At 41.8% G+C, this 14,242-nt stretch overlaps 1 protein-coding gene across 1 annotated transcript in view; it reads left to right on the forward strand.

The window, feature by feature from the left end:
* LOC102770638 (serologically defined colon cancer antigen 8 homolog) overlaps positions 1–14,242 on the forward strand; it is a gene marked incomplete at its 5' end in the record, with an annotated part of 117,418 nt that overhangs the window by 10,342 nt on the left and 92,834 nt on the right. The window contains 3 exons of the mRNA XM_015559921.1: positions 833–970; positions 4,940–5,004; positions 8,285–8,473. Coding sequence (XP_015415407.1) covers positions 833–970; positions 4,940–5,004; positions 8,285–8,473 — 392 coding nt within the window. The remainder of the gene's footprint in view (positions 1–832; positions 971–4,939; positions 5,005–8,284; positions 8,474–14,242) is intronic.

Genomic DNA, 14,242 nt, shown 5'->3' on the forward strand with positions numbered 1-14,242 from the left:
GACTCAGATGCCTGGGCTGCCCCAGTTCCAAGCTTGCTTCCTCTGACTCAGCTTTACCCTCATGACACAGCTTCATTCTGAGTCATCAGGCCAAGCTTTCGAGGACAGCAGCTGGCACTCTGGCTTCATCTTCCCAGGAAAGGTGCTCTGTCACCACACCTCAGAGCCACCTCATACCTAACTTGGCTCACAACACCCAGAAAGCAAGGAACAGAGTCTTAATGAGATCAGAGAATGCAGAGGGAAGGAGCCAGGACCGGGAGTTGGAATGCCTGGGTTTCAGCTCTAGCTCTAGTTGACTTGTGTGATCTTGGGCTAGTCATTGGAACCTCCTTAATTGGGGTTTCCTCTCCCAGAAAATGGGAATAGTCATCTCTGCTTGGCCCATCCCACCGGGGTGTTGGGAGGCCCAAGTTAATAGTATAAAGTACCCCGATTTCCAGGGCACAAACCCCTGCTCCATGAACTGGATCTGTTCATAAGCTCATTTGGCTTGGCCCTGATCAGTTTGGCTCAATGGATAGAGTGACGGCCTGCAGAACAAAAGGTCCCAGGTTCAATTCTGGTCAAGGGCATGTACCTTGGTTGCAGGCTCCTCCCCGACCAGGGCCCTGGACAGGGCTCATGCAGGAGGCAACCAATCGATGTGTTTCTCTCACTCACATCCATGTTTCTCTCTGCCTTTCCTTCTCTCTTCCTCTCTCCCTAAAAATCAGTGTAAAAAATCCTCAAGTGAGGATTAACAAAAAAAGAATTAGTATTCCGTTTGTACAGCATGCATGTTGATGTAAAGGGCAATGTTGATTGCAATTCCTGGCACATTTTATTTTAGGGAAACACGCAGAATTCTTGGATTACAAGAGGTGAAGATTCTGGAGTTCAAGAAGCTGTCAAGAAATTTTCCCACGGTGATGCAGACATTATGAAGACCTCATCTGCTGGTGAGGCTGAGAAATGGAAGCTAGAGCTGGTGAGTATTCAGGTGCTTTTCTGTTTATGCATCTACTTTTTTTGTAGCTTTTTATTAGGGTAAATATACAAAACAGAAAATTTAGCATTTTAATACTTTTAAAATTTACCATTTTAACTGTACAACTCATTTTCATGAAGTACATTCACAGTGTTGTGCAACCATTGACACTATTTTTAGAACTTTTCATCATCTCTCACTCCCCTAAAGCTAATCAGTATAGTGGGGCCTTGACTTACGAGTTTATTTCGTTCCATGACAGAGCTCGTAAGTCAGATTACTCGTATGTCAAATCAAGAAGTGAACGAGTGAGACACGTGATGCTGGGCTGATGTTGTGGCGTTCACTGTGACGTTCGCTGCGCCAACTAGCGGTGGGGTATCTGAAGCTGGCTCGTAACCCGAATTTTAGCTCACAACTCAAAGCAAAAAATCGGCCCAGAGAGATGGCTCGTATCTCGAAAAACTCGTTAGTCGGGACACTCGTAAGTCAAGGCCCCACTGTATCTTGATTTTAATGAGAATTGCCTAAGCACAATCCTTAACCATTCCAGTTGATTTTTGCCTGTTTTTTTAAACATTATGTAAATGGGGTCAAACAGTATATAATTTTTTGTGTCTGGCTTATTTCATTCAACATTATGTTTGTTAGGGTCATGCAAGTTGAATGTGTGGAAGTTTGTTCATTTGCATTGGGGGCCTATTGTATGAATATACTACAGTGCATTCACCCATTCAACTATTGATGGATATTTGTATTGTTTCCAGTTTGGGGCTATTGTGAAAATTGCTGCTGTGAATATATGTCTATGGTATGCATTGCACGCATTTATGTTGGGAATGTACCTTGAGTGGAACTGTTGGTCTTAGGACATATATGTATGTATGTATGTATGTGTATGTATATGTATGTTCAAGTTGAGATTAGGGCAAACTTTTCCAAGGCGTTTTTTTTTTTTATCAGTTTAGACTTCTACCAGCAGCCTATGAGTGATACCACTGCTCAGGTTCGTGCCAACACATTCTATTGTTCTGTTTTTCAGTGGGCTTGTAGTGCTATTCTGTCATTATTTTATTTGCATTTCTCTCATTACTCACATGATTGAATATCTTTGATATGTTTATTAGTCATTTGACCACCTCTTTTGTGAGGTGCCTGTTCAAATATTCTGCTCCTTATTTTGAGTCACCTGACATTGTGTTTTGAACTTCTTTATATATTCTGGATACATTCTGGTTATATCTGTTATATTTTCCCATTCTGTGGCTTGCCTTCTAACTCCCTTGATAGTTTTCTTCCTTTTTCCCTCCCTCCCCTCCCCCACCCTCCCTTGCCTTTCCCTTCCCCTCCCTCCCCTTCCTCCCCTTCCTTCCCCACTGTTTTGCTTCCCTCTTTTCCTAGGTTCTCATTGCTGGTGTAAAGCACACACTTTTATTTTTGTATTTTGACTGACCCCACTTTATTTTGATGAGTGTTAGCATAGTGTATTTTTGCTGTTCTTTCACTTTTAACATATTTGTGTCTTTATATTTAATACTAGAGGCCTGTTGCACGAAAAGATTCGTGCAATAGGCCTTCCCTTCCCCTGACTGCGGGCACCGGTTTTCCTCCGGCACCCGGCACCCAGGCCTTTGCTCCGGCCGGAGCCGCCTTCAGTTTTCACTCTGCATGCCTATGTATGCAAATTAACTGCCATCTTTGTTGGCGGTTAATTTGCATATCTTGCTGATTAGCCCATGGGAGGCATAGCGAAGGTACAGTCAATTACCATGTTTATCTATTATTAGATACGATTTCTTGTGGCGAACCTAGAGCGGAATTTTGGTTTGTTTTTTTTTTAAATACAATCTAACTATATTTGCCTTTTAAATGTGATTATTTATACACCTGGGTTTAAATTCACTATCTTGCTATTTGGCTTCTTTTACATATTTTAAATCTTTATTGTTGAGAGTATTACAGATGTCCCCCCTTTTTTCCCTTGCCCCCACCACCCAGTTCCTATCCTGCTCTAGTCCTTCACTGCCCTGTTGTCTGTGTTCATGGGCAATGTTCATATGTGCATGTAAGATCTTTGGTTATCTCTTCCTGCCCCTCTCCCTCCTTCCCTCTGAGATTCGTCAGTCTGTTCAATGTTTCCATGCCTCTGGTTCTATTTTATTCATCAGTCTAAACCCAGGATTATTGTTTTAAACATATTTTTATTGATTTTTCTTAGAGAGGAAGGGAGAGGGAGAGAGAGATAGAAACATTGATGAGAGAGAACATTGATTGGTTGCTTCCTGCATGCCCCCTATGAGGGATGGAGCCCAACAACCTGGGCATGTGCCCTGACTGGGAATCAAACCAGCGACCTGTTGGTGTATGGGACAGTACTCAATCACTAAGCCATACCGGCTGGGCTAAACCTAGGATTATATTTAATGACCTTTTCTCTCCATATCTATTCAGTGATAAAATTCTGTCAAGTTTTCTTTTATACAGCTCTATACTAAATTCTTTCTTTTTGTTTTTTGGGGGTTTTTTTTGTTTTGTTAATCCTCACCAGAGGATATTTTTTCAATGATTTTTAGGGAGAGTGTAAGAGAGAGGGAAAGACCTGAAACCATTGATGTGAGAAAAACACATGGTTACCTCCTGCACAAGCCCTGACCAGGGCCCGGGCTGGGGAGGAGCCTGCAACCGAGTACGTACCCTTGACCAGAATTGAACCTGGGACCCTTTGGTCTGCAGGCCAATGCTCTATCTACTGAGCCACACTGGCTAAGGCAAATTCTTTCTTTTTTATCTTTACTGCTTGATTTTGCTTGTTCACATGTTTATCTCTTACCTATGTATTTGCCACGACTTTTTTATTGGTCTCCCTTTTTCCACACTTGAGTGATTTAAGATTCAAATCTGATCGAGAGTTTCGTGTCCATCCAATGCCTCTACTACGTGGAGACCGCGTGAGCTGTCTGGATAAAGGTCTTACAGTTTTTATATTTTCCATGGCCTACCTACCTGTTTAGCCGTCTCTATCCACTCTCCCACCTAGTGTTTTACATCTCCAGCCCCTGTGCCTTTTGCTTTATAGGAAATGAGGCTTCTATATCGTGGAGTTTCCTCTGTTTCTCCTTGGTTCAATCACAAATTCCTGTAATTTTACCTTCTGTAGGCCTTGCTAGCATAAATTATATATAATTGAATGTTCCTCTGCCTTTCTGTTCCTTCCTAGACTCTAAGTTCCTTGAAATTAGCGGGGTCTTCATCGTAGATACCCAATATGTATTTGTTGAATGAAAGAATAACAAGCAGGGGCTTGTAGAGTTTGATCGATCGTCATGTGATTCACAACTTCCCTTCGTCATTCATCCAGTTGTATGTCGTGCACACATACCTAGTCCATTCATGTTTATTGTATGTGAAACACATAGCAATCCCATAGGGGGTTCCAGTAGGATTGGATCTTTGTCCTCATTGACATTGTTGGTTATAATTGGTTTTTCCCAGCATCACACTTTTTAAAAAATATTTTTTTTTATTGATTTCAGAGAGAAAGGGAGAGGGAGAGGGAGATAGAAACAGTGATGAGAGAGAGTCATTGATTGGCTGTCTCCTGCACGCCCCACAGTGGGGAGCAAGCCCACAACTGGGCATGTGCCCTAACCGGGAATCGAACAGTGACCTCCTGGTCAATGCTTAACCGGGCCCAGCATCACACTTTTTAAAGAAAGACCTGATTTATGCAACTTTGAAAAAAAAACCTATTTTGTCAGTAATTACCATTTTATGACTCAGTAGTTCTGTGCAGATGTCCATCTGATAAATACAGGAATTTTTGGTGGGAGGGGGAGAGTGTTTCCAGAGAGGTCACATTATTTTTCCTCCTGCGGAAAAATATTGAGCTTAATATTAATAATCAAAATTTGCTTACAAAACACAGGATACAGAAGAAATGTACTTTTTTTTTTCTTTTCTTTTCTAAAGGAGAGGCTGAAACTTACTTATGAGCAAAAGTGTGAAATCCTGGAATCTCAATTGAGGGTTTTGAGGTAAAGTATCATCATCCATAGAAAGACCTAGCAAAAGCATACAGAGCTTATGATATATTGGAGTGTTTGCTGAAATCCCAGTTTAGTCACTGTTCGAAGTGCTTGGTGCCATTTGCTTGCGATACAAGACATTTTCTCACATTATTAAAGGGTAACGAGGAATAAAATGGTGAAGTCCTTTTTTCAAATGTTATTTCAAATCACCCGGAACTAAATTATAAGTTTTGTTCTTTCATCAGTTGTAAGATATTTGTGTTTTCTGCTGGAAATAAGAATCACTAGCTGCACTTACAGAAATTAAGCTTTCAAAATAGTAAAACTAAAGCCACTCCAGTTGTCAAATTACATGTAAGAGATTTTTCCGTTTCATAGATAGACCTAGCAAAAGCATAAAGAGCTTGAAATATATTGGCGTGTTTGCTGAAATCCCAGTTTAGTCACTATTAGAAGTGCTTGGTGCCATTTTGCTTGCGATACAAGACATTTTCTCACATTATTAAAGGGTAACGGGGAATAAAATGGTGAAGTCCTTTTTTCAAATGTTATTTCAAATCACCCGGAACTAAATTATAAGTTTTGTTCTTTCATCAGTTGTAAGATATTTGTGTTTTCTGCTGGAAATAAGAATCACTAGCTGCACTTACAGAAATTAAGCTTTCAAAATAGTAAAACTAAAGCCACTCCAGTTGTCAAATTACATGTAAGAGATTTTTCCGTTATCTACTTTTCTTCATTGAATTTTAAAATTGCAACAATACTGTAATAGTTTGAGTATTTTTGTATACATGGTGAATTTGTGTATACATAATGAGTTTTCATGTACTAGTACTTTTTGATATGTTTTCAAAAAATCCCAATAAAGCGTATATATTATAGATTAATCATTATTGATTTGTTAGATATTCATTATCTAAGAATTTAAGTGCATCATTCTCTGTTTTGAGCTAGAAAGTTGTTTCTTATACAAAAGGATACCAGGACTTCTTTTTTGTGTGTTAAATATTATTTTAAACGATAGTAATGAAATATTTTCAAATCAAAGAAACTTTAAAATACTTTAATAATTTTATTTTATTTACTGAAATACTGTTAATGATGAACTTATTTTAATAGTCCAATTTGAAATAAAATCTAACGTCTCCAGTCCACCTATTGTCCAGATACATAACTAGAGTTATACTAAGAACTAGAACACACAGCTTTCCCTGCACTGTTATTGTTCACTTATCTTTTTTTAAAAAATTTTTTTATTGATTTCAGAAAGGAAGGGAGAGGGAGAGACAGATAGAAACATCAATGATGAGAATCATTAATCGGCTGCTTCCTGCACGCCCCACACTGGAGACAGAGCTTGCTACCCGGGCATGTGACCCGACTGGGAATCAAACTGTGATCTCCTGGTTCCTGGGTCGATGCTTAACCACTGAGCCACATTGGCCGGACTTGTTCACTTATGGTAACATGCCCCTGTGCTTGCAATTCCTTAACCTTATTCATTATTTCTGCAGAGATTTTTACTTTTTCATGAAGAAATTTAATGTTTAAGAAATGGTCATATTTTTGTTTTCTTGCTTTTCATCTTTGTTATCTTTGGATATATATTGTGTTTTGATTCTTTAGTTTTTAAAGTTTCATTTCTAACTCATTATATTTATGGTAACGTGATTTATTTGGTCTCATCCAGAATTCAAATATGGCATCTTTAATTACATTAAAACACCACCTTACACTGAAGTAGACTTTGCTCCCTGCATCCTTCTGCATTCCTTTTTAAATTTATTTTCTTTGAATAATATTTAAGATATTAACAGAGACATTTTCTTAAAAAGAAAGAAAGAAAATCGCTCCTCTCAGAAACTCTGGCTTTGTGGGACTGTTTATTTTTCCATTTATTCCTGGCCGTTCTGCGTAACCAGAGCCCCTTAAGTGTTTGAACTTGCACCTGTCACAGTCGGTCAGGGAGGCCCTTGAACTTCCAGATGTGCTTCCAGACCCTTTCCTAAAGCCTCCGAGAGTCAGGCTTCCCTTCGTAACAGGGAGCTTATGTCGGAGATGTTATCTTGGGATTGGGCAAGACCAGCGCCATTTATTTTTTATTTCAGACCTCATGAGATTAGCTTTTCCAATCTCAGATTGCCTATGGCTCCTCCCTTTCCCCCCTACCCCCCAACACACACACCAGGCTGCCCGAAAGCCCCAGGTCCCGAGAGATGAGGCAGTGCGACGGCCAGGTGTCTTAATTATCAGCTTCTCCTCTGTGACAGTGAGCAAGTGGGACAGCTATAGGTCCCTTAGGTTGTAGGCTCAGCCCCCAGTGTGGGGCGTGCAGGAGGCAGCCGATCAATGATTCTCTCTCATCATTGATCTCTCTCTCTCTCTTTCTCTCCCTTCTCTGAAATCAATAAAAATACATTTTTTTTTAAAAAAAGAAAGTAGACAAAGAGATAAAGAGCCGCTGTTTAGTCCCCCAAGAACTTAAGGGCAATTTTCTCCTTCTTGAGCTAGAAAGTGCTTTTTACACAACAGGGAAGAGACATTTATGCCAGGAAGCTCAGTTGCCCAAGGTGACTTTGCAAAACTAGGAGAAAAACATCATCCAAGGATAATCCCATCAGGTCAAAACAAACAGCCCCTGATTTCTCAGCCCCCCCACCCCTTTATTTATCGAGCTGCCTATTTCCAGCCAATGCATGCTACTTATGAAGTCTTAAGCCTGGCAGGTTCTACATAACTTCCTCCCGTAGCCCACTGTCTCTCACAACTGCTCATTGTAGAACTTTGTGGTTAGAAAACTTTTCAATGTGCAGAAACATGGGCAGTGATAGGACCCGTGTCCTTTCTGTGACCCTGTAAGGAACTCTCCACCAAGTTTAAGAGGTTAACATTTGAAATGGGGTATTTCCCTCAATTCAAGGATGTTGTGTTAAGTCACCCCATCCCCCCTATTAGATGACACTAGTTAGAATTTGCATTTGTAGTTTTACATTTGTTCTGTGGGTCATATAATGTAATAGAGTCAGATCCTGAGAAAGGAAAGCAAGTATCACCCGCAGACTAATTTTACAAGAGAATTTGGGCTAATTATTTAATATATTCAAGTCTCCTTTTATTCAGAGTACCAATTAGGATAATCATACCTTGAATCAAGGGTTGTGGTTAGAATTCATATGCAAAGCACCTCAAAGGTTCACACCCATAAATAACAGTAATAGTTATGACTCTGCTGATGCCTTGGCAAGTACTGTAGCCATTTACTGAATTCTTCTCCCCTTCTCTTTAGGAAAGACTTAGCCGAATGTCAGAAAAATTGTGAAGATCTTAAAGGGCGACTAAAGCACAAAGAGTCTGTTCTTGCTGCCCAGGTTTCTAGCCGCGTCGGTGGCCTTTGTGTGAAGTGCGCTCAGCATGAAGCTGTTCTTTCTCAGACACACAGTCATGTCCACATGCAGACCATCGAGCGGCTGACGAAGTAAGTGTGCCTCCCCCTGCGGAGTCTTCGGTAACAAGAGCGTTGTCTTTCCAGGGGCATCAATTCCACTATCCCGTGCTAAATCCCTAACCTGTGGTTCATGCGAAGCTTCAGGTCAAATGGATTTTAAAAGGGTCCTTCAGCCTGGGCTGGTGTGGCTCAGTGGTTGGCTGTACCATTCACTGAGAGGTTGCTGGTTCGATTCCCAGTCAGGGCACATGCCTGGGTTGAGGGCTCAATCTCCAGCAGGATATGTGTGTGTGTGTGTGTGTGTGTGTGTGTGTGTGTGTGTGCACAAGAGGCAGCTGATGGATGTTGATGTTTCTCATTGATGTTTCTCTTTTCCTCTTCCTCTCCCTTCCTAGCTCTCTCAAAAATCAATAGAAACATATTTAAAATAAAAAATAAGAAGGAAAGATTCCTTCATGGAGCTTTCTTGAAAACAGAACAAATGAGTTCTGCCAACTGTGGGTAACATGGACAAGTCATTTTCTCTCTCTAGGTCATTTTCAGTCTCATTGTGAAGCGAGAAAATTGAAGTAGATGGTTTTACAATTCTGTTCATGTCCATGGCTCTGTAATTGCAAATCCAGCACTACTCTGGACTAAGCTGAGTTTGAGAGGAATTCTTCAGTGCCGCCCTATGTTGGATTTGCCTGCTGTAGCTTAGGTGGAGTGAGTTATTATCCTGCTTTCATCACGTGCCCGTTGTGCAGTGTCCTGAGTGCATTGGAAGAAGGTCCCACTACGTCCCACTATTAATTAATATTCCAGGACGGACTAAGGGCAAGTTGCAGTGAGCTTTTGTGTAATCACATTTCTATCTGGGCTGAAACCCTGCAGCTCTCTGCCTGCATCTACTTTTGTTCTGTTGTCACTACTTTTCCTGTGAACATTTTATTCCTGGGAAGTTGAGCATTATTATCTATAATAATAAAAGCATAATATGCAAATTAGATTGGACAGCCGGACAAAGCCAGGGCTGCGAGGGCAGAGGCAAGTCGCCACAGCTGCGATCGCCCTTGACCGGAACCGAACCTGGGACCTTTCAGTCCGCAGGCCGATGCTCTATCCACTGAGCCAAACCGGTCTCGGCTAGGAAGTGCTTTTTACACAATAGGGAAGAGACATTTATGCCAGGAAGCTCAGTTGCCCAAGGTGACTTTGCAAAACTAGGAGAAAAACATCATCCAAGGATAATCCCATCAGGTCAAAACAAACAGCCCCTGATTTCTCAGCCCCCCCACCCCTTTATTTATCGAGCTGCCTATTTCCAGCCAATGCATGCTACTTATGAAGTCTTAAGCCTGGCAGGTTCTACATAACTTCCTCCCATAGCCCACTGTCTCTCACAACTGCTCTTTGTAGAACTTTGTGGTTAGAAAACTTTTCAATGTGCAGAAACATGGGCAGTGATAGGACCCGTGTCCTTTCTGTGACCCTGTAAGGAACTCTCCACCAAGTTTAAGAGGTTAACATTTGAAATGGGGTATTTCCCTCAATTCAAGGATGTTGTGTTAAGTCATCCCCCCCGCCCCAATAGATGACACTAGTTAGAATTTGCATTTGTAGTTTTACATTTGTTCTGTGGGTCATATAATGTAATAGAGTGGGATCCTGAGAAAGGAAAGCCAGTATCACCCGCAGACTAATTTTACAAGAGAATTTGGGCTAATTATTTAATATATTCAAGTCTCATTTTATTCAGAGTACCAATTAGGATAATCATACCTTGAATCAAGGGTTGTGGTTAGAATTCATATGCAAAGCACCTCAAAGGTTCACACCCATAAATAACAGTAATAGTTATGACTCTGCTGATGCCTTGGCAAGTACTGTAGCCATTTACTGAATTCTTCTCCCCTTCTCTTTAGGAAAGACTTAGCCGAATGTCAGAAAAATTGTGAAGATCTTAAAGGGCGACTAAAGCACAAAGAGTCTGTTCTTGCTGCCCAGGTTTCTAGCCGCGTCGGTGGCCTTTGTGTGAAGTGCGCTCAGCATGAAGCTGTTCTTTCTCAGACACACAGTCATGTCCACATGCAGACCATCGAGCGGCTGACGAAGTAAGTGTGCCTCCCCCTGCGGAGTCTTCGGTAACAAGAGCGTTGTCTTTCCAGGGGCATCAATTCCACTATCCCGTGCTAAATCCCTAACCTGTGGTTCATGCGAAGCTTCAGGTCAAATGGATTTTAAAAGGGTCCTTCAGCCTGGGCTGGTGTGGCTGAGATTTCAGGTCAAATGGGTTTTAAAAGGGTCCTTCAGCCTGGGCTGGTGTGGCTCAGTGGTTGGCTGTCCCATTCACTGAGAGGTCGCTGGTTCGATTCCCAGTCAGGGCACATGCCTGGGTTGAGGGCTCAATCTCCAGCAGGATATATGTGTGTGTGTGTGTGTGTGTGTGTGTGTGCATGCGTGTGTGCACACAAGAGGCAGCTGATGGATGTTGATGTTTCTCATTGATGTTTCTCTTTTCTTCTTCCTCTCCCTTCCTAGCTCTCTCAAAAATCAATAGAAACATATTTAAAATAAAAAATAAGAAGGAAAGATTCCTTCATGGAGCTTTCTTGAAAACAGAACAAATGAGTTCTGCCAACTGTGGGTAACATGGACAAGTCATTTTCTCTCTCTAGGTCATTTTCAGTCTCATTGTGAAGCGAGAAAATTGAAGTAGATGGTTTTACAATTCTGTTCATGTCCATGGCTCTGTAATTGCAAATCCAGCACTACTCTGGACTAAGCTGAGTTTGAGAGGTATTCTTCAGTGCCGCCCTATGTTGGATTTGCCTGCTGTAGCTTAGGTGGAGTGAGTTATTATCCTGCTTTCATCACGTGCCCGTTGTGCAGTGTCCTGAGTGTATTGGAAGAAGGTCCCACTACGTCCCACTATTAATTAATATTCCAGGACGGACTAAGGGCAAGTTGCAGTGAGCTTTTGTGTAATCACATTTCTATCTGGGCTGAAACCCTGCAGCTCTCTGCCTGCATCTACTTTTGTTCTGTTGTCACTACTTTTCCTGTGAACATTTTATTCCTGGGAAGTTGAGCATTATTATCTATAATAATAAAAGCATAATATGCTAATTAGACCAGATGTCCTTCCATATATAATTCTGACCATGGAAGTATTAGAAGAAAATTTAGAAAGTATCTTTATAGTCTTGGGCAACTTGAAGTTCTCAGTATGACATGAAGAATGAAAGTCATGAAGGGAAAAAATGGTACATTTGTCTTCATTCAAAAAAACTTTCTTTTGATACAGTATTACAAATTAAGTGAAAAGACTTGGAAAGAATATTTTCATCTAATATAACAAAATATTGGTATGATTATATAAATAATTTCCTTTGAAACTAACAAAAAGGACAAATTGCCCAGTTGCAAAGTAAATAAAGAATAGCAATTGCTGCCCTAGCTGGTTTGGCTCAGTGGATAGAGCGTCAGACTGCAGACTGAAGGGTTCCAGGTTTGATTCCAGTCAAGGGCACATGCCCGGGTTGTAGGCTCCATCCCCAGTGTGGGGTGTGCAGGAGGCAGCCGGTCAAAGTGGCTCTCTCACATCGATGTTTCTCTCTTTGTGTCTCTTCCCCTCCCTTTAGATTTTTACTCTCTAAAAATCAATGGGAAAAATATCCTCAGGTAAAGATTAACACAAAAAAATTAAAAAGAGGCGGAACCCACTAAATAGCAAAACCCACCAACCAACAACAACAACAAAAACCCATGGTTTTTTCCCTCGATTATATTGCCTTTTACATTGTCCTTGAAGATCATGAGAAAACTATTTTAAAAGGAAACAACAATGTTTACATTGATTCCAAGCCTGGCAGTCACTTAGGAATTCGATTCTCTTCTCGTTCGGTCATATAGTCCCTTGCCTCTATTCTTACATTTCAGCGCTTCGCCTCCTAAAATAAGTGCCAACCTTCTCAGTTGAGTTTTCTGCTCTGTCAGCATGTTGTGGCTCATGGTCTACTTTAATAACGGGACCCAGTGGAAGCCTCTGCTTGTGCCGTCAATGAAAATCTTTGTCTATCTGATCCCCTGGCCTCAGCTGGTGGTCGGCTTCTTTCACTTCTTCTCGAGAATTCTGAGTTTATTCTGACTTGGAAGAGTGGCCAGCTCTTGGTGGGGTGGAGTTCTCCCTTTATGCAGAACGAGAAGCATGACCCCTCCAGGAGCTGTATTTCCTGCATGACTTGAACATGACATTTGCAAAACCATATCCCACCGAGGACAGATCAGCAGTCTCCTGGCCGCTGGCTAGGGACAGCAGCTCTAAGCTGCTTGGTTGATCTTTTAAGCACGTCGTGAAGTGAGTGCATGACACAGGAATGACGTGGGCGCTTGAAAAGGAGACCAGACCCCCCATGTGTGTGTGGTGTTTTGAGGGCTTTAGGGACTTTCTGGAGAGTGTACTTAGCTGCTGATGACACTGGACTGGTTTGAAACGTTGACTTGAAGTCCTGGTATTCCTGAGTTTCTGCCTTTCATTATGCCACAAGGTAGGTCAGAGCGACAGTAATCCCTTTTTCTTGCTCTACCATCAAAATACCTCTTCCATCAAGATGGAGCTGCTGGTGTTAAATTTCTTGCTGCTGCCCCTGCGCCTGGGAGAAGTGTCGCTGCTCAGAGAGAAGAAGTGATTACTGTGGTACTGTCCGGGACTCTTGTCCAGCTCGTGACTGGGGGGCGGGTCGTCGGCAGTGCTCCGTAAACTTGGCTTTGAAAGACCATGGCAGGGCTTCCCAGAAATGAGGAACAAGAAAATGTTGAAGTCAGCCTTCCCGACTTGCTTTTTAGAAGCAGCGATAATACTTGTTAATGATGCTTTATAATGCTCCAAACTGGCAATAGCTGGGGGCTAACTTGGCTGGGCCTTAAAGGCATTTCCTAGGCCTCCGTCGTTCAGGATGAAGCTCATATATATCCATACGTATGTGTCAGACCAAGTCTCTCTTCCTTATGTCAAACATTTGGCCCACGTGATTCATGGGCTTGCTCAGTCCTGTTTGCTGAGTCCCTAAAATACCACATGCTCATTAACTGGGCCCAGAACTGACCCCCATGCTCCTTCCCGCATCCTCTTTTTTTAAAAAATTGATTTCAGAGAGGAAGGGAGATGGGGGGAGAGAGAGAGAAACGTCCATGATGAGAATCATTGATCAGCTGCCTCCTGCACATCCCACACTGGGGATCAGGCCCTCAACCCAGGCATGTGCCCTGACCGGGAATTGAACCCTGACCTCCTGGGTCATAGGTCGATGCTCAACCACTGAGCCACGCTGGCCAGGCTGAAAATTCTTTGAACCAGAGCAACTCAGTCATTTATCTTCCAGTTCTAAATAGTCTGATGACTTTTTAACCCTTTGCGGTCGTATGTCTGCTCTCATCCACCACAGCAAGGAACCGTACGAATCTTAACTCTGTTCATTCATGTATCAGTTCATAATTTCTCTGAAAGCTCTTAAGTGTCTAAGCGACCTTGTCACGGACCAAAACATTGCCCCGACAAATCGGAGATATCGAAACTCAATATAAACAAACACGGTCGTTCCACACTCGCCATGCAAAACACCCTGGCGAGTCAGTTGCCTTTTGAGAGTGAAGAAATCGACAAGCTTCGGAGATACTTCACAGAATTTCAAATAAAGCTTTACAAATTACGTTTAACTGTAATTAGGCATTCTCACTTGTTAAGATATTTCAAAATAATACTCCAAAATGGCAAAAAGAAAGTTACCGAAAGAAGTGTACTGCGAATCAGAAAGTAAC

The sequence above is a fragment of the Myotis davidii genome, unplaced genomic scaffold (genome assembly GCF_000327345.1).
Source record: "Myotis davidii unplaced genomic scaffold, ASM32734v1 scaffold754, whole genome shotgun sequence".
NCBI classification, from domain to species: Eukaryota; Metazoa; Chordata; class Mammalia; order Chiroptera; family Vespertilionidae; genus Myotis; species Myotis davidii.